This window comes from Juglans microcarpa x Juglans regia, chromosome 2S (assembly GCF_004785595.1).
Source record: "Juglans microcarpa x Juglans regia isolate MS1-56 chromosome 2S, Jm3101_v1.0, whole genome shotgun sequence".
NCBI classification, from domain to species: domain Eukaryota; kingdom Viridiplantae; phylum Streptophyta; class Magnoliopsida; order Fagales; family Juglandaceae; genus Juglans; species Juglans microcarpa x Juglans regia.
Window position 1 is genome coordinate 20,163,018 of NC_054597.1, and position 21,469 is coordinate 20,184,486.

Consider the following 21,469-nt stretch of genomic DNA (forward strand, 5'->3'; position numbering starts at 1 on the left):
ACATCTCACTACATTACAGCACCAAGCCCCACAACCACTCTTGTATTTGGAGTTAATAATAGCCCTCCACAATGACTCTCCTTCCTGACGGTACCACAAAAGCCATTTCCCAAGAAGTTTCTTATTAAAAATCCTCAAATTTTCGAATCCCCAACCCTCCACTTGGAATCGGGGAGCAGACATTTTCCCAATTCATTAGATGGAACTTGGCTTGCTCCCCAATTCCTCCCATCAAGAAAGCATAAAACAAAGTTTTCAATCCAATTAGCCACCCCTCCAGGCAAGGAAAATAATGATAGAAAATATGTAGGAAAGTTAGAAAGTGTTCATGATCATAGTGATTCTTCCCCCTTTTCACAATTATATTATTTTCCATCCTATCAACCTTCTCTCAATCTTTTAAATGGCATCATTCCAAATCGTCTTCGACTTATAAGTAGACCTCTGAGAAAGATAAAAGTATTTCATTAGAAGGGAAGATATCTTGCATCCCAAGAAATTGGCCAAGCCTCTTAGATTATGCACATGACCCACTAGGACCATTTCGGATTTTGCAAGATATATCCTTTTAGGCCAAAGATAGCTTCAAAGCAAAGCAGAGAAGCCCTTAATGAACAAATGTGGCCTTGGTCCGATTCACAATAACTCAATGTATCATCTACAAAAAGAAGGTGGGAGGCCTGGGAGAAAATCCTTACCTGCAACATCCTCCAACATTCGACTAAGCATCCATGAAAATAAAAAAGTGGAAAATATAGCAGATCCCCTTGACTCAATCCACTAGAGCTATTAAAAAAATTAACAACCGTTCACCAAATCCAAGAATCAAGTAGTGGATTCACAATGAATGATCTAGATGCACCACGACTCCCCAAAAGCACACCTCCCATGTAAATAGAAAAGAAAATCCTAATTCAAATGGTCTTAAGCCTTCTCCATATCCAACTTGCATGGAATGCCTGCCACTCTAGCTTTGATTCTACTCTCCAAACATTCATCGGCGGCACTAAATCCAAAATTTATCTCCCCTTGACGAAGGCGTTTTTAGGCTTTGAGATATAATCTTCTCTATAACCGTGCTCATGTGATTGGAAAGAATTTTGCATATGATATTGTACACCCCATTCACAAGGCTAATGGGCGATGATCCTTCACATCCGAGGCCCCATCCCTCTTCGGGATGAGAGCAATGAAGGCTTTTCTCAAACTTCTTGAAAGAATAAAATTCATGAAAAATCTTCATGACATCCTCCATAACAATGTCCCAACAAGCCTAAAAGAATGCCATGGAGAAGCCATCTATTCCATGAGCTTTATCTTTAGTCATCCCTCTTATCAACTAACAAACGTCATCCTCTTCGAATGGTCTTTCCATCCAATAGATCCAATTTTCACTTGTAAGATGACAGGACATGAAAGTTAAACCATCAAGTTTAGGCCTCCAAGTGAATTGCTCCGTAAGGAGTCTTTCATAATAGTGAACAATATGATCATTGATCTCAAAGTAGTCCAGAAGAACAGATTCATTACTGTGTAGCATCTCAATGGCATTGTTCCTCTTTTGTGAATTACCACACAATGAAAACATTAGTAGAAATATCCCCCTTCCTTAATCCAAAGAGCCATAGATTTTTGCCTCCACGAGATCTCCTCCATCAAGACCACTTCTCAAGTTTAGCAGCCACACAACTCCTCAACATCTCATCTGAAAGAATCCCAAACTCCTCCCTACCATCTAAACCCTGCAACTCCTCAAGCTGGGATTCCTTCTAACAATTAACATTCCCAAAAACTTCCACATTCCACTTCTTCAAGTCATTCTTCAAAACTTTAAGCTTTCTGGCCAATTTGAACCTTGGGGAACCGAAAATTTGATAAGATGGCCACCACTGTCTGGCCATGTCCACTAGTCCATCAACTTCCAACCATGTAAAATATCTAACATGTCTACAAACAAGATTTCCAACAAGAAGCTCTGCAACAGCCATCGGGGAGAGAGGAATTGTCATTCAAGAGAAAATTGTTTAGTGCACCCTAGCAGATTAGAAAAAGATTGTTGAAAGGGTTTTTTTGGGGCTTCCCCGTTATGAGAGGCTCTTGAAGCTAACTACCAATATTCCAAAGCCAAATTCTGAAAGTCAATTGCTTCATAGATTGCGGCTTAAACTTAACCATAACCTTTAAGCTTTAATCAGCAAAAGCAAGAAACTAAAAGCTTTACTTAACACATTGATTTTCAAAGTTCAAGTGGAACCATTAAATCTGAATTGCGAAAGTAAATACATCAGTGTCTTGATTTCAAACTGCAAGGATACAGCAGTGCAGTTTTCAGGTCCATCCAAAAGACTTAGTGGTGCGTCTTCTCAATAAATGAACACCCAGGCATCTTTGCAACAAATCAAGCTATGGTAGAATCTCAATCTCAGGCAACAAATAAAAATTGCAGTAAGTACGATTTGGAACTATTAAAAGTGAATTAGTAGTTGTGATCACATCTTTGCTAGGGAAACATTGTCTTACTCTTGTTTAGGATTTGGTAAAGTTGTAACACCACTTTTTGGAGTTAATTAATCAAATTTCAGACAGTGCTAGTGCCTTTTTTCTCTCTAGTTTCAGCTATTAAATTCTTTTATTCTCAAAATCATATTCTGATTCTATCAAGAAAGTCTATGCCTTTTTTCTCCTGACTTGTAATTAGGTGTTCTCTGTTGTATAATTTCTGTGTACTTGGCTATGCCTATTTACTCTTTTTAATAAAAGTTCACCATACTTATTGAAAAAATAGTCCAAGTGGGAGGTGGTTTCTTGAAGGAATTAGGTTGCAGGAAGACTCTTGCTGCAGGTGAAATGGGTATTTCAGGGTTTGTTTCTATGACCAGAAAATACTATTCAGTCCACGAAGTGCTAGGAACAACCACCCAAACCCTTCCGTACACAATATGAAATGCCAATTTCACTAAAACTTTTAAGCCGTTTAACCTCCAAAACCGTAGCCCTAGCTATCTGAAAATCAATCAAGTTACTTTCCAGAAATTCAGCAATATTTTTCATAGCCCTGGAACATCCGGAGGATATATACGCAACAAATTGATTGCTGAGTGATCATCTGATGAAAAATAGTAGAATTCTGACATTTTGCTGCAGGTAGATATACAAACAATCATAGAAGCACAAAGAAAGCTATTAAATTTAACAAATTTAGACTCAAAAAAAAAAGAGTTCATCATACAGTCAAATCTAAATTGAATGAACGAAAGGAGGAGAGAACAGCATAGAAGGGGCATTAGAAACAGTATGGAGCATTTGTAGGTCAATATCAAGCTTACCTCCCATATGATTGCTGAACGATCATTCGATGATGAAGCCAAATATTTCCCATTATGTGAAAACTGCAAGAACCAGACTTCATCCCTGTGTTCTTGTAATATCTATTCAAATATGAATAAAAAGAATGATTTAAGTGAAAGAATGAATGAAGTGGAAACTAAATTCACAATAGCAACTATAAAAGAAGCAAAGACATAATAAGCCTAAGGTTAATAAGATCCAGAATAGAAACAAAGCAACTAAGTTAGGAAAGAAAACTCAATAACTACAATTTATAGAAATTAACCAAAAGGGGTCACCGAAGATGTAGGCTTAACTTGAATCAACACCGTTATTACATTCCTGAAAGGACATTACTTATACAAAAGACATTCATGGTCTTTTCTCACGCACAAAGGAACTTCTCTTGTTTCACTTTTTTTCTCGAGGGTGTACAAAGAGATAGATACAAGTAGACGTGCTTATTAATTTTTCCAAACATCAAGTGCAATTCCCACCATCAAATGATGTAAAATGTATCCAAAGACTATAAATGTTTTAGAATAAATGAACCAGGATGTTATTGTTAATTGGCATGCAGGACAACTTAAGGAAGGATAAGCTTATGGTACATCTTGCAAAGTAATAGTGAAGGGAGGTGCTCGATGGAGTCTATGGCAGTCTGGGGCTGAAAGTCACTTCGATTCCTGAAACAATAAGGCTGATACCTATGTTCTGGTTTGAGGTTTCGGTGCTGGCCTTATAGTCAAAAAATATACTATGATCATCAAATTAGAGCTGTACTTTTAGTAATTAAGAACGAGGGCTGCTTGTTGATTGATTAAGAAAACACAGTGGTACTGTGATTTAAAGAGAAAGGTATGAGAGGAAAATAAATGTCAAATAAACCAGAAGAAAACCACACCCACAACTAAACATAAACTCCTCATATTTATTTCTTTCTCACAAATGTCATCCAAATGAGAGGGAGGGAGGGAGGGAGGGAGGGAGGGGGAGAGAGCCCAATAGTATTTAGGCAGGGCAAATGCCTCCAGATTTGATATAAAAGGGCAAAAGAAGCACACGTTCAACATGCCTTAGATTGGCAAGTCTATTCAAGTGTATAACTAGAGCGTCTACATATCTCTTTAAGCTTTCAGGAATTTTAGGATTATCTCCACTTAATTAAAATAAAAGGTCATTCTCAATTCAGAATCTCCAACTTGAAAGCACAACCATCACATGCAGTCAGTACTGTAGTCTTGTTTAATTTGCATTTCCAACCAGTTAGCAAGATAATGGATCCAACACATAGAGGTGACCACTCGCATAAGCTACTATCATAGTTTAGTTAAAGACGATAGGAATCTATAAATTAAACCCATAATATAGACGGTTTTAATGGAAAGAAAGAGAGGGAAAAAAAAAAAAAAGAGGCTACTTTTAAGTGATATTTTGTCTGCTTCAGGCATGGGGTAAATAAATTTTGTTCAGTGCAGTGGAGTGTGGGTTTGCCCACACTAAGCTAAGGGAGCACGTTGAGCTAAACTGTGTTCATTAACTATGTCTACTTACCACTGATGCCCACACCAAAGTCAGAAAACTATCCCTGTCAGAAGTGAAAAATCCGATTATCATCTCTTGAAATAAGAAACAATTTCAATGACTTCATCAATACTAGGTTCCACAATGATGATAAAATAACCAGCACCATCTTCCAAAATAGTATTCCCTTAATAACGGCCTTGACATTTTATTCTACCATGTCCACAAATGAAACCTAATGAATGAAATTTCCAAGTTTTTGACACATCCCATAGTCATGAAATTCTTGAAGTTTGTGCCAAATTAGCTGTGACCAAGTGCTCCGATTTCCTCTCAGGTTGGTCACGAGCCTCGCCTAAAAAAGTCTTGTATCTCAAATTCTTATTTTAAATTTAGAGGAAGATTTCAAAATTGGGTCAAATATTTTAAAATCGTCCACATAATTTTTTTAAAGTCCAAAATTATTTTAAATGGGGTATTTTAAGTGTTATAGAACCAAACTTAATTTTTGAATCTAGCTCCTTCAAATTTGGAGCCCCAAAAATAAAATAGTTTTTAATAATGAATTAATTTAAATTATTTTATCAGCTTGGAAATTATTTTAAAAGCTCCAAATATATTCTTATGTTTAAATGAGACCTTGTGAATAGGAGGATTTTTCTGCTCTGTTTTGCTCCAAACATTTCAATTTCTGCCATGGTTTTAGTCCTCTCTTTTCCTCTCTTTCAATCCCTTTTTAATTCAGCTCAACTCTCCATTTTTGTGTGTCAAACCTTTAGAATTCACTGTGTAATTGTGAGCCACCTCCTCAAGCTTAAACCAATGCAAGCAGCCATAGATTACACCATCCCAGTAAGTTTTCCTTTTACATTTCTGGTTTTCACTTTAGTCCATTTATTTCAGTTTGCTTCTAATCTCCTTACCATTCTTTGTACAGCTTAGAACTATGTTTTCCTTTTCTTTGGCTTGCTTCTTGATCATGGTAGTAGCATAAATTAGATAATAGTTGCCACAATTCATTCATTTCCACCATCGAGACTAGCTTAGGCACATAAAACACCCCAACCCGATAGCCTTGGATGTGCTCCTTTTTATTTTTGGTTCATGACCTCTTCTAGTTGTGTTACTTAGTATTACAAGCTTTTGAAGCAAAAAGTTTCTTTCCCAAAGGTTTCTCTACAACCAAACACTCCGATGAGGTTTGATGGAATTCAGCAGTGAGATCACAACGGAGCAATGAGTTGTACGGGTGGTAGAGTAGGATGGGGTGCAGAAAAAAACTAGTTTATATAATCAAAAGCCTTTGTTTTGATAAAGGATCGAAGCTCCTTGCTCATAACAGAAAGAAGTTGGAAGATAGTGAAGGAAGTGAGACTTGGGATGGTATCGGTGCATTGGTTTGCAAAAGTTTTGGAGGAGTGTTTGAAGAGGGGGGGGGGGGGGGGGGGAATGAAGGATTTTTATACTACATCAGGGGAGGGTGCGAGAAGTTTCATTGCACAGAGGTGCTCAAATGCTAATGGTTGATTCATGGCGTTAGTAGAGTACGGTGGGGGTGGAAGGCGAAATTTTATACTCATACCGGAAGATATGGAGGGGAAGAGATAGAGGAAGATGGCAGGTGCATTGAGGGAGGCCATATCGGATCGGGGGAGGGGATCTTGTTTCGTAACACTGGTGGACGATCACAGAGACCATTAGGGGTGGGGACCCAAACACAAAGTCTGTCGTACAAGGAGGCCCCTAATGCAGACGACGGAGCCGGTGCAGTCCCGAGAGCAATATATGCATGTAGTGGTTGGCGGTGGTACAAACAGCAAGCCACCGTACGACACATTCAAGGTAAAGGGGACCGAAATGGTCCTTCACACCATTGGTACAGTATGTGTGCACTAGAAGGGTGGCGGTGGCAGGCCTATTGTCACTCTGGCAGGCAATGGCGTGAACAGTACCTTGAAGGACATGCAATCCCTACTAATAGCTCTGCAGGAGAAAGTGGCTGCTTAATACGCTGCGTTGAGTAGGATAAGGTTGTGGGGCTGGGCTATGCAGCTAAGAGTTGTTTTGGGCAGTCACTCTGGGTTTCAACCCGTGGGACTTAATAAGGACCCATTGGACTTGGGACAATCCGCTGGGCCTCGGCCCATAGGGCCGTCAAAAGGGAGTGTAATGGCAGGTAATATTGTGGGCCGATCATCTGGGCTTCAACCTGTGGGGGAGTATAGAGTGAAGGCCAAGGTTGGTATTCAGCCCATGTGGAGGGTTAGAGGCGGGGGCGTGGCTGGGCCTTCCACTAGCAAGAGTCTACTGACCTTGCCAAAAAAGGTCCCAACAGACATGACTCTAACCACGGAACCTTCGATGGTAGCCTAGATGACAAACTTGATATAGGGGGAGTTGACAACAGTAGAACCAGAATTGGATCTCATTGATGTCGTACCGTTAGACGTCGGATCCCAGGCCCAACAAGGCCAAACAAGGCCAATAGACAGAAAGGGAGAGTCCTCACTCAAGATCCAGGTGGTTCCCCTCTGGCAAAGGTTTCACAACATCCTGACGTAGCATGTGTGTTGTTTACAAAAGCTTAGAGTATTGATGAAGTCACAGTGGGGCCATCTCAGATGTTGGTGCCTATAATCGACCCCTCTGGGTGGTATGGTAGATTCAACTGTGCAAAGGAAGAGATGGGGGTGCCGTTGAAATCACAATGGACACCCAAGGACGAGATAGACATGGTTGGGGAGCCCGTACCCCTCAACTGTTTTCTGCCAGGTCAGTATAGCATCTTCGATTGGGTTTTACACAAGGTGAAGGAAATCCAACATTGTGTGGGAATTGAATGTGAGGGTTTTGAGGAACAATTCATGGCTTTGCTTACAACCATTGAAGTTGGACATGTTCAGCAAAAGAAATCAGGTTCAAAAAAACAGAGGGAGCTCAAGAGATTAACTTGGTCTCTAAACTATGAGGGCAGTTCAAGCAAAGAAAGATCCAAAGGGAAGGGGATAGCATCGTCTTTATGAAGCCCAAAATTATTTCTTGGAATGTCCGAGGGCTTAATGAGGCCAATAAGCGTCTTCAAGTAATAAATTTACTTCGTGAGTGGAAGGCGAACATATTGTGTTTACAAGAAACTAAGCTGAAATACATTACAAGAAGAATTGCTCAAAGTTTATAGAGTTTTACACATGTGGACTGGGCTTATTTAGCATCTGATTGGGCGTTAGGAGGTATATTAGTTATGTGGGATAGAAGAGTGGTAGAGTAAATAAAAGAATTCATTGGGCAGTACACAATGGCATGTTCTTTTAAGAATATGGAAGACAATTTTTTGTGGGTGTTTGCTGGTATTTATGGGCCGAACTCAGATAGCAATAGAAGACATCAATGGGACAAAATAGTGGGAGTTCATAGTTGGTGGGATATACCATGGCACATAGGTGGTGATTTTAATGTTACAAGGTTCTCATGTGAACAGTAAAAAAAAGGTAGGCTGCGACCAACAATTCTCAATGTATTTTTGACTTGGGATTCATGGATTTTCCTCCCATTGGCGAAGCATACACGTGATCCAATCACATACACAGTGTAGACTATATAGATTTTTGGTCTCATCAAAGTGGGAAGTCATTAGCTAGACCTATGTCAAAAATGGCTCGCCTTTGTTTAGATCACTTTCCTATCTTGCTGGATTGTGGTGATATTCAATGAGGGCATCGCTATTTTAAATTCAAAAATATATGGCTGAAAACTGAAGGTTTTGTAGATAGGGTTAGGCAATGGTGGTCCTCATATCAGATTCATGTCACTCCTAGGTTTCAGTTTTGCAAGTAAGCTGAAAGCTTTGAAACAAGATCTAAAACTTTGGAATGCTCAATCTTTTGGTGATATTGGTGACCGTAAGAAGTCTATATTGGACGAGATACAGAAGTTAGAAAGGATACAAGAGGGTCAAATTCTTTCCTTGGAAGAGTTATCTCCAAAGGTAGAGTTAGTATCAAAATTAGCGAGGGTTATCTTATTGGAGATCTCTTGGCAGCAAAAGTCAAGAGCACTGTGATTAAAAGGAGATCGAAGTATGAAGTTCTTCCATAGAGTGGCCAACTCTCATGGGAGAACTGATACCATTGAGATACTAAATATGGATAGTGTGGCTTGTACAGAGGCTCCTGTGATTTGAGAGCAGGTTGCTGAGTTTTTCGAACACTTACTTACTGAACATGTGGGATGGCGGCCAAAACTCGATAGACTAGTCTTTGAGTCCATAGAGCCACAAAATGTTTCTTGGTTGGAGAGACCGAGATCGAGGTTCATGGGCGTGGTGAGGAAAATGGTTATAAATAAAGCACCTGGTTCTGATGGATTATCTATGGGATTTTTCCAAACATGTTGGGATGTGGTGAATGAGGATTTAATGAAGAAGGTGTTTCAAGAATTTATTTTGGTTGGAACATTTGAAAAAAGCCTAAATTCCACTTTTATTGCACTTATTCCTAAGAAGATTGGGGCAATGGAAGTGAAATATTATTGACCTATTAGTCTTGTGAATGTGTATAAGATCTTATCCAAGGTGCTTGCAAACTGCCCAGGGGAGGTCTTGGGAAAGATCATTTTGAAACCCCTAAATGCATTTTTAAGGGGTAGGCAAATTCTAGACTCAGTTCTCATCGCCAATGAATGCCTAGAGAATCAATTAAAGTCTGGCAATAAGGGGATCGTATGTAAGTTGGATATGGAGAAGGCTCATGATTATGTGAATTGGGAATTATTAATATACTTGCTTGGGAGGTGTGGACTTGGGGAGAGATGGTGCTCGTAGATTAGATGGTGCATCTCAACGGTAAAGTTTTCAGTGCTTGTAAATGGCAGTCCAGTTGGCTTCTTTAACAGCTGGCAAGACCTAAGACAAGGGGGTCCTTTGTCCCCACTTTTGTTTATCATTATTATGATCTCGGCCTTAGTTAACAGTGGTTTTGTAGCTGGATTCTTGGTTGGTAACCCCAATAGGGGTAATTTTAACATTCTCACTTATTGTTTGCAGATGACACTGATTTTTTGTGAGGCTGAACAAAACCAAATGCAGGCATTGAGGGCTCTCTTACTCTATTTTGAAGCGACATCAAGTCTGAAAATAAACTTCGACAAATCAGAGTTGGTGCCAATTGGTAATGTGCGCAACATCCGACAGTTAGCTAACATTCTTAGATGTGAGGTTTCCTCTCTTCCCATGAATTTCCTTGGTCTTACATTGGGACCAGCATCAAGGGCTAAATCAATTCGGGATCAGTGATTGAGAAGATTGAACGTAGATTGGCTGGTTGCAAGCGATTGTACTTGTCAAAAGGTGGTAGGATCACCTTAATCAAAAGCGCTTTGCCTAATTTACCAACGTATTTCTTATCTTTATTCCCAATTCTAGCAAGTGTGGCAACTCGAATTGAGAAACTGCATCGTGATTTCCGTTGGAGTGGTATAGGGGATGAATTTAAATTCCACCTAGTCAAGTGGGATAAGATATGTTCCCCAATCTCTTTTGGTGGGCTGGGAATCAGAAATCTAAGGATCTTTAATAGGGTTTTACTTGGGAAATAGTGTGGAGATAACGCCCTTAAGTACTTATTACCCTCAGTTTTCAAGATTGCATGTGAAAAGGAAGCCTTAGTGGCTGATCTTATAGTGATATCCAGGGATCAAGTCCAATGGAACGTGAAGTTTAGAAGGGCTTCCCAAGATTGGGAAGTTGGTAACTTTGAAGATTTTTTTTTGTCTTCTATACTCCATGAGACCGAGCATTCAAGGAGCTAATAGGTTGTGGTGGATATCCACGGGTAAAGGCACATTCTCGGTTCATTTTTTCTATACGTCTCACACAATCGCAAGACAATCAATTCCCATGGAGGAGGATTTGGCGAAATAAGGTGCCTCCTAAAGCAGCATTTCTTGCTTGGTCAACTTCTCTGGATAAGATGTTAACTTAAGAAAACGCGGGGTGATCATAGTAGACTGGTGTTGTATATGCAAGAAAAGTGGTGTGAGACTGTGGATCATCTTCAACTGCATTGTAAGGTGGCTAGAGCAATATGGGATGATGTGTTCTGCAGGTTAGAGCTAGCTTGGGTTATGCCCGCCACAATGGTTGCATTCTTGGCTAGTTGGAAAAATCTAAGAGGTGCTCTACAAATCACAGTTGTGTGGAAAATGGAGCCCATATGTATCCTGTGGTGCTTATGGCAAGAGTGAATGATCGGACATTCGAAGACGAGGAACACTCTCTAGAGGAACTTAGAAAACTCTGTTAGAACATTATTTTTATAGGCCATAGCTGTAGATTTTAATGGCCTTGGTTTTCATGACTTTCTTGTTTCCTTTCTTCTTCCTAGATAGGCGTTACCTCATGTATACCATCTTGTGTACTTGGGCCATGCCTATTCTTTTTTTTTTATATATAAGTAAATGATTATAATATATTAATAGAATAGGCATGGCCCAGGTACACCCAAAGTATACAAGAGATTACACCAAGTTAGCTAGTAGAAATAGAAAAGAGAAAGTCATGAAAATCAAGATCATTAAAGTCTACAGATCTGGCCCAAGAAAATAAAGTGCTAACAACAAGCAATCTAATCCCCTCCAAGGAGCGTTCCCGATCTTCAAATATCCGGTCACTTTGTTCCTGCCAAATACACCAAAAGAATACATATAGGAATCATTTTCCACACGACTGAGATTTGTGGAAGACCACCAAGGTTCGACTAGCATGGCAAAAGTTCCATTACTGTTGCAGGCATAACCCATGTCAGCTCTAACTGCTTGAAAATGCCTATTTTTATTAATACAATCGTTTACTTATAAAAAACAACTTAGTATTAGACCACTTTAAAGCATTGTCTATTAGTTAGAACCCTCCTTCGTCTTCACCATTTCAGCCATCCTAGCCAAACCAAGAACTTCAAGCAATAGATATTAAGGCCTCATTTGATCAAACAAATCATCTCATCTCATCTCATCTAATCTAATTATTATAACTTTCCCAAACTCCCACACAAAATACAATAAACAATTCAACTTTTTCAAATCTGAAAACAAAAATTATATTAAAAAATTATATTAAAAAATTATATTCTAACAATTTTATTCAATTTTCATCTCATCTCATCTGTGTAACCAAACGAGGCCTACAATTTCCTGTTTTGGCAGTTATAGCATTTTCAGATATGATATAACTGTCACTTTCTTTATTCATGTCTTGCCTTTTTGGTTTATTTAGAAGTATGTTTATTTGAGGAAGGAGTTCAATGTCATGGGAACACCTCAAACAAGAAGCAACTGGAAATTCTGCAGCAACCCGATAAGATCAAGCATACACTTCTATTTTCAGCTTGATTTTGGCTGATCTTTACATTTCCTCTGCCCAGCCTTTAGTCACCCTGTATACTCTTTTTCCCCTCCTTAACTCCAACCTTCAAGCCACCTTCAGCCACTTGTATCATATTGTTATAGGACACTTCAATAAGCCACCATAGCAACCACCAAAGCAACAAATAGAATCACTCTTTTAATTCTGTCCAAAACTGAAACATAGCAGCAGAATTTCAGCAACATGTTCTCCTCTGAATTTCTGCAATAGTTTCCTTCCTACTAGTTTCTATTGGGTCGACTTTTTAGCTTGTTTATCTTCATTTTAATCACTTCTAAATCCTTGCTTTTGCAATTAGGAAGGTATTAGAAAGTGGGAAGATTTGAAAACAATAAAATACAGAAGCTGTTGGCTGTCCTACTAGTGCAGAAAAGTCAGCAACTTTAACTCTCATTTCATCTTAAATTTCAGCCCCTTTGTTTACCTTTATTTCATCTCTTCAACTCAGCCTCAACATGTGACATTAGGAGTACCAAATGACCTTAAAATCTAAGACCACAACCAGCTCTAAAGCAGCAGAAGAAGAAAATTATAGTACAGCAACAACTGCAACCGCAGTAGAAAAATAGCAACAGATGCAGCAGTTTGTTCCAACTCCTTAACAATTCGAATTCCTCTTCCACAAAGCCACAAATGACTACACCACCCTAGGTCTCTTGCAGAACCATCAATCAGCATCAATAGATGTACCAAGCAGCAGCTGCAACACACCAATCAACAGCAATCACAAGTCTAAATCTGTGTCACAACCGAAACAGCAGTTGGCTGTGCAGCAGTCTATTCTAGCCCTCTACCACCCAATCTCCCCTTCCCTCAAGCCATAGCTGGTTGCTCCATCCAAGGTGCCTTGTAAAAGCATCAAGCAGCAGCCACAAAAGCTTCAAGTAGCAACAGAATTGATGCAAGCTGTAGACAACAGCAACACCTTTTTTACAGTCATGGCAATATTATATTTGACATTTTCAACACTCGGATTCTAGCCTCTCTCTCGGTATAACTTCTATTCCTTTCTCTTTATTTTACACATATTAAAATTATGGTTAGATGACTGTGAATGGAGCTTGATTATGTACGATGTTGAAGTGTTGGGATCAATGTATGTATGCTGGAGGGTCTTGGATTATACCATGTGGGTTGAATGATACATATATGGAGGAAGGGTGCTGAGCATTTTGTAGATGAATTGAATAGATGCAACAGTGTGACGGGCCAAGAAGTTGGATGCAATTTGTTGCAAAGGTGACCTCAAAGGGTCACAAGTTATGGCTTTGAAATTAAGAAAATAGTGGTAAGAGAATGTATGGAGGATGGATTGGATAATTGAATGAGTCAAAGTGAACAAAGTTTAAGTCAATGGTAATTTTATGAAAGTTTAAGATTAAGTTGCATATACACTTGAAAATGAAACAATGTAAAGCTATGTATGAATGTAGGTTGCTATCTCACACACACATGAATGGATTGCATGAAATGAAAATGGCATGGAGTCCAGGTAAATATTATGTTCATATTTTAGAGTTTTCTATTGATATGAAATGCTTTTATGAGAAAATGTCTTTTTATGCAATGGAAGAAAGTGAAATATTTTTCTTAGAAATGAAATGATGTTTTTAAAATCTATGCTAAGGTAAAGATGCTTTGAAGTATATGTATGTAATGACCTTTCTTTGGCAACCCCTTTTTATGCATCTCTATGGGAATTGTATGCATGATGAAATGGATGTTATATGCAGTAATTATTGTCTTTATGATCCATAAAATGAAATGATGACTTTTTTTATTGGTAAACAAAATTTTATTGATCATAAGAATTGGCAAAAGCCTGGTAAACGGGACATACAAGAGCGTCACCTTAGCAAAATGATGATGTTTTATGCTCAATGTTATGAAATGATGTTTTATAAACCCGAGGGATGAAAAAAATGAAACGGAAAGTATTGAAAGGAATAAATGAAATAAAATAAATGAAAAAAAATTAATGTTTTAATGTATGATGCTATATAACAGTCAATGACTGAATGAATGATGGTATCAATGAAGTGGGTGAAATGGACTCCGACCGCTAAAGCTATAACACAAGGGGCATAACAGTGTGTCATTCAATGAAAAGTGATAATAGTTAAATTGAATGTTGTGAAATTGTTTAACTCTTTGTGAAGGAATGAACAAGGTATGGGAAATTTTTTAGTGAGGAAGGAAAACCTTCTTAAAGAAAACACCACCTTGTAATGTTTACCAAGTGAATAAATGTTTTATGTAATGTATGGATAGAAATGAAAAATATATGAATGAAAACCTACGTTAGCCTATGTTTACAGTATGAAGTAACACTTACTAAGTATTTGGCTCATTTTGTTTTTATGTATGCCCCACCCAGGAATGAAATGAGGACAAAGAGTCTGGACGGACATGGCCCACAGAAAAGTGGATAGAAGCCTAGGCATGTTTTATTTAATGTATAAATTCATGGTTTGTAAAAGGACTTTGTAATTTAATTTAATGAGTTCCGCTGCAAACTCTCTTTTGATTTTCAAAGCAGGTTTAGTTTTTAATCATGGAATCTTTTATATCCTGGGGAGGAATGGAAAAGCTTTAAAAAGTTCAGTAATTCTTGTCTCATTTTCAAAAACTATTTCTTAAAGTCTCACCACAAGGGTGGGCGTTACATTAACTACCCATAGCTGTAACATTCTCTAAACCCCATTTGTACGGAATCATCAGACATGCTGGAGGTTATATACAACTGCCCTTTTCAATCCTTCCACGCTTCATAATTTTATTAATGCTATTCCTTCCCAGATTTATCCTTCAAATGTTTATATATCCAATATAATGTTTTCATTTGGTTCCCTAATTTATCGCTAGACAGAAAAACTAGCAATTGAACACTACAGCCTTTCATATCTTATAAGGAAACCAGGTTGTAACTTCCAGATCCTGACCAGCCCTTCCAAACAGACATGTATGTCTTTCAGAGGATTACAGTGCACCTACTGTATGAAAAAACCAGTGATCCATGGGGTTTTAAGAAATTTTCCAGAAACTCATTACCTGAAACTCCACTGAACCAGATTCAACACTTTCCTCTTAGTTACTAGAAAAGAGCCTCTTTCGACATGTATCCAAAATCAAATGTCCTCCCAATTTACGAAAGGAGGAAAATCTCTCAAACACATGAAATTAGAGGGATGATAAGTGAAACCACTGAATCAAGTAAGCTTAATCTAAACTAACATGAACAGTAGCTCTTCTCCTTCACAAGCAATCCACAAAAACTATGCTTGGCCAAATATATGCAAATTCCACACAAGTTTTACCCAAGAGCTCCAATGAGAAAACGGATATCCCACATACATTAGATTCCAGGTCATTATCTCATCTACCACAAGATCTTTCACTTAGAAGCTTCCCATTCTTCAAATCAGATGTCCCAACCCACCTTAGCATACTCAATGTTCAACTACTTCTGATCAGTCAAATTCTGTGCAGCTATGGTCAGCCAATATTTTAACAATGAGTCAAACACTTATCACAAGTATTATGATCCCAGTAGTTTATTGGTCATTTGCCTTCTCCAAATCTTACTTGAAACCCCTTTCTGTCTATTCCAATCCAAATGAAATCCTAGCAAAAACAAAGAAAATATAGCAAAAAAAAATAAAAAAATAGCAAGAAATATATATATATATATATATCCTTTTTTAATAAGTAAAAAATATGCATATTATTTAAAAAATGCTTCAAGCAATACCTATAAAATAATAAAGGCTTCAAGCAATAGCCCCAACATTGAGAAAACCCCACAGAATAAGTACTAAACCTGAGTAAAAGGCTTCAATTGCTAAACATGATGAGAAAATTATAGTTGTGACCAGTAGTAATGGTAGACACATGCAGAAACATAAGTTTTCCAGATCCATAATACATGCATTAGAAAGAAGATAAAGACCTATACCATACCACTAATACTGTTCACCACTGAAGCAGATTACAACCACAGAAAGAAGCTTCCCGTGCATCAAGTTACAGTAAAAGGAGAGTAAAAATGGAAATGTGTAAAAACTATTTGTGAAGCTTACAAACATTATCAGAAAAGTATTCTCTAACCTGCAACGTTTGGGAGGGAATCTGATCTCTTCCACACAGATGATCAGTGTACAATGACACTTCATAATCCAAAGAGTTGTGGAAAATGCAAGCATCTCGTTGCAAAAGAAGCGCCTGTTCAACTAAATGTTCCAACCTGTCTTCAGGAATCATAACTGTTGGGGGAAGCAGTTTCTGCAACTCCAGCAGTAGCTTTGAACGAGACTTTGACCTCACAATGTCTTGACTGCAAGACCCAACTAGATTACACTGTGAAGGAGCAACTATGCAGGAAGAAAGTTCACGAACTCTCTTATTAATGCATAGAGGTGCAATCTCAGTCCTCAATGTCTTCAATGCATCCATGACCTTTTCTGCATCCAAAAGTTCAAAAAACTTCTGCTCTAGAATCAGAAGAGAGGCTGATAAAACAATCCTTTCATCTGACAGTCCAATTTTGAGCAATGTAGAAACACTTTCATCCCAATTTCCATCAAGTATTTGCTGCATAAACACATTTATCACGGAGGAGTGTAATGGTATTCCAGACTCTTCCTCTAGGTGCGCACCACTCTTCTTATAGCCAAGAGAGTACAACGCGTTGGCTATTATTCGAACGAATTCCACTCTTTTAATAATTCCTTTAGAACCAACAACCTCTTTGTCCCCTTCAGATGCTAGGGGTCGAGCCATCAAATCACTCGAAGAAGCAGATACAGGCTCTATAAAAGATGAACCGTTTGAAAGACCTCTCAATTCTTCAAAAGACACTTTCGTGCGTTTTGTGGCTGGTTCTTCATCCTCAACGCCTCCCATGAAATGTGCACCTCAGCCCATATATTACTACAACCAGAAAGACAATAAAGAATCTAATTTGAAACCCATCACCAGTAAATCACAAGAATAACTCTCTGGATAAATTTGTCAAACTATCAGTTATAAATTCCAAAGCTAAATGTAACAATACGGAAAGCAACAGCAAAGACTCTAATCATTATCACCAAAAATGAATCAATAAACTAGACATATTACATATATTAGAAACTTTGGAAAGTAGATTCCTCTACCTTTCTGTGTTTCTAAAGATCAAATAATTGAAAGTTTGGATGTACACACTTACCACAATTCTACGTGGGTTTCACAGGTTGTTTGGATATCATCCCACTAGCATATAATGTTTTTTTTTTTTTTTTTATAAGTAATAAGGGATTTTATTGACAAGTAAATATGCATAGCCCAAATACACGGGAAGTATACAAGAGATAACACCTAAATACAAGCTAAGAGCTAGTATAAGCTAAGAGCAAATCATGAACATTATCTCCATTTAATACAAGAAGCTTAGCCCAAGTACACAAAGTACTATAGAAAAACTCTCTAAGCTCTCCCCTTGAGTGTTCTCTATCTTCAAAGCATCGCCCATTCCTTTCCAACCATAAGCACCACATCAAACATGAAGGAATCATCTTCCATGTCGCAACAATATGATGGCTCCCCTTAAATCCTTGCCAACATGCCTAAAAGATCCACCACTTGCTTGGGCATCACCCAAGCAAAACCTATCCTACCAAAAATCTCATCCATCAAAGTCTTAGCCACGTCACAATGTAGAAATAAATGGTCAACAGATTCACCATTTTTTTTTACACAAGCAGCACCAATCCGAAACAAAAAAACCATGCTTTCTAAAATTATTCGTGGTCAAGATTTTTCCAAGAGATGCCAACCAACAAAAATATGCAACCTTACTAGGAACCTTAGATCTCCAAATGCTCTTCCAAGGGAATTTGTTGGCACAATGACAAGTTAATGCCTTATAAAAGGAGCTAACTGAAAATCTGGAATTTCCAGCATGTATCCACTGCAGACTGTCTTCCCTTCCCTGCACAATCTTCATGTGGTGTAATCTTCCAAAACAATCAGAAACAATGTTCACTTCCCAGTCATGCACATCTCTAATGAAATTTACATTCCATTGGAGCTTATTGTTTAAAAAAATAAAGGAGTCAGCCACTGCAGCTTCTTGATCACTAGCAATCCTGACTAGAGAAGGATAAACATTCTTGAGAGCCGTATCCCCACACTAAGTATCATGCCAAAAACTAATCCTTGTCCCATCACCCACCTTATATTTAATATGATTGACAAATTCCCCCAACCAACCCAAATGAACTTCCACAAACCTACCCCATACACTCCTCTAACTTCCTTAGAACACCAACTCCCCCACAACCTTCCCGTGGGCTTATCCAATATGACCCATTAGATATAATTTAGGCCCAATAAAAATTATCAATATTTCGACCTTAGAATTATTGAGCCGGGTTGTTACACCAAACCTTCACAAGAAACAAGTGAGCATACCTTGTTCCAACTTACCAAGTGAAACTTTCTTTCCTCTCCAAGACCAACCCACAAAAAATTTTGGAAAATCCTCCCAATTTTATTATCCACCCCTGCAGGCAAAGGGAAAAGAGGAAGGTAATACGTAAGAAGCTTATGATGTTACAATTGGAGACCCTTGGAATCATTAAAAAGGGCAAAAACTTCTCATTCTCAAGCAATGTAGGATCTCATAAACCACCTACTTATACTCAAAGTGGGAGGTATTACAAGCCCCCCCCCCCCCCCTTTTAAATCGTTGACGTCCTCATCAAGCCATTTCATCATAGGTGTTACAACTCCAGTCTCACAAGTCTAGTTGGGATTGTCTCTAATACCATTTATAATGACCCAAAGAAATTTCAAGCAACATTTAGGCCTATACTCCAGAAAAAACTAGTCAACATGGGATCTTTGGAGTCATTAGAACTGTTATCTCTCAAGCAATGTGGGATCCAATTCACCACCTTCCTATACTCCATTCAGAGTATTACATTACATTTCTAATAGCATTCTTATCATATACATTTTTACCACTACATTGTAAAATTCTAAAAGACCAGACAATGTTCATTTTTTGGTAAGTAAAAAGATTTGGAGATATTTATACACACCATAAGTATATATAATCCATGATATCATTACACATTCAAAGCAGGCTGTTTTTTTATTTCTTGTGATACTTCCATACTTCTACAGTTACTCCTTCGTGTTCAAAAAATTATTTCCAGTTAGGTGGCAGCATTTCCAAAACTTGCCGGATTTTGTAACCTTTGTTTTTGCCAGAGGGAAATGGACAGAGGGAAACTATATCTACACAACAATTTAACTGTCCTTGAAAAGTCTGATCCAATTATGCAAGTTACAGTTAATGGTCAAACAATTGTTCAAACGCCAATTTAAGCTGTGTTCTATCTCATAGAGAGCATAAGTTTAATGAAATATCATTTTACAAGCTCAATCACATTGGCTCGCAATACAAACTCTATAATCAATGAAAGAAATTTACATTACATGACTTCAACAATACATTTTATCAAGTCAACTCAAGGATTTTACGGGCATTTAACACAAATTCTCATGTGGATAAATCTAAATTCTGTATGTTACCAGTAAAATGGCCCATAAAATTGATGATCCACGTTCCAATAAATTAAAAACATATTTATAAAAGAACAAAACGAGTTTAAGCAAACACATTGCACTAAATTAAAATGTACTTGACCTCACAGGAAGAAAATAGTTACTGTTAATGTCTTCCTGAGATCTGAATAGTTCCCAAGAAAGGGAAAGAAACTAAATAGATCGCAATATGCATGCTTCTTAGCAATATTAATTAAAACCCACTACAAAAATATCAATAGAAAGGGAAAAGGAAATCCTACCGTACGAAGCAATCAAACCCCATAAGAATAAGTAATCTACTATAAATTTAAGCAATAAACAAAATCCCAAAACAAACTCCTGCATTAAAAAAAGAGAAAAAATCCGAGAACGAATAGAAGAGTACAAATTACCCAACTTTAGACGTAATTATGCAGTAAGATAACAAAACTTCAATACCCAGAAAGCGATTTAGTGTGGGAGCCAATTCGGATGAACAGCAAATGAACCCAGGACAAGAAAACAGATTGATTATCAGTAAAGAGTAGAGGTAACACCAAAGGATCGAACCCCCAAAACAAAGGACTTTTTTTTTTCTTACTTGTCGGCACATAACAGTAATAAAAGAGGGGGGCAAGCGCAGGATTGGAGTGGAGACCGAAAATTTGTGAAATATGCGTACAGAAAGTAGAATTTACAGCTAAAAGGTATTCGTACCCCTTCAGAAGGAAGGTGTTTGGATTCTTTGGAACCTTTGCGGGTAGAAGGAACACACCGAGTTCTCTTTGCGTAGAGGTAACCAAGTTCCAACTAAATGGGTTTGAGGGGGGGGGGGGGGGGGGGGGGGGGGGGAGAGAGAGATGGGTTTGTGAGTCTTACTTCTAGTGGGGCTGTCCATGGGCTTGCCATAACCTGAAACTCGGTGGCTGGGTAGTTCGATTGGTCCAAATTTGGGCGGTCGAGTCCAACTTCAATGTTAAAGAGAGAGAAAAAAAACAAAAAACAAAAAAACAAAACAAAACAATAAAAACGAAAAAAAAAAAAAACCAAAACAAAACAAAATAGGATCAGATTAATATCATGGTTTTGATACCTGAAATCTTCAGTTTTAATATTTAGATCCAAAGTCCTTTCTTTTTTGAGTGAGGCAATGGAGTAGGATTTCTCTATATTCACATCAGAATTCAACTGTTTGCAAAGTTTGCAAACAAATAGCCATGGCAGATGAACTAACAAAGTTATGGGAAGGTTTCAAACTAATAGATATTGAGAAAGAAGAGGTGGAATTCACAGTTGAAGATACTAAACGTGCAGATGCAAGAGCTCAAAGGTTCGTTCTTTTACTAATTTTGATGGACAAGAGTCTTAACAAAAGAACTTTTAAAGCAACTTTGATAAAAGTTTGGAATCTTGAGGGTTCTATTAGCTTCAATGAGGTGGGGCATCACATGTTCTTGGTTGAATTTTAAAGAGATGTGGATATTGAACGTGTAATAAATGGAAGACCTTTGACCTTTGATAAACATTTAATCTGTATTCAAACTTTTGATAGAAGTATTCCCCCTAATGAAGTGGTTTTTTTACCAAGAACCATTTTAGATCCAACTACATGGTTTGCCTTTAGCAGGC

General features: G+C 37.9%; 1 protein-coding gene across 6 annotated transcripts in view; it reads right to left on the reverse strand.

Moving 5' to 3' along the window:
- Nucleotides 1–20,806, reverse strand: part of LOC121251695 (WD repeat-containing protein 26 homolog) — a 39,547-nt gene extending 18,741 nt beyond the window's left edge. The window contains exons 1-4 of one of the 6 annotated variants that reach the window (XM_041151016.1): nt 20,442–20,672; nt 20,259–20,290; nt 16,376–17,197; nt 3,327–3,428 (exon numbers count right to left, since the gene is read on the reverse strand). In XM_041151016.1, the coding sequence (XP_041006950.1) occupies nt 3,327–3,428; nt 16,376–17,170 (897 nt within the window). In that variant the 5' untranslated portion in view covers nt 17,171–17,197; nt 20,259–20,290; nt 20,442–20,672. Of the gene's footprint in view, nt 1–3,326; nt 3,429–16,375; nt 17,198–20,253 lie in introns of all 6 variants that reach the window. The other 5 variants (XM_041151019.1, XM_041151020.1, XM_041151015.1 and 2 more) reach the window with 5 other exon arrangements.
- Nucleotides 20,807–21,469: the final 663 nt, after the last annotated feature.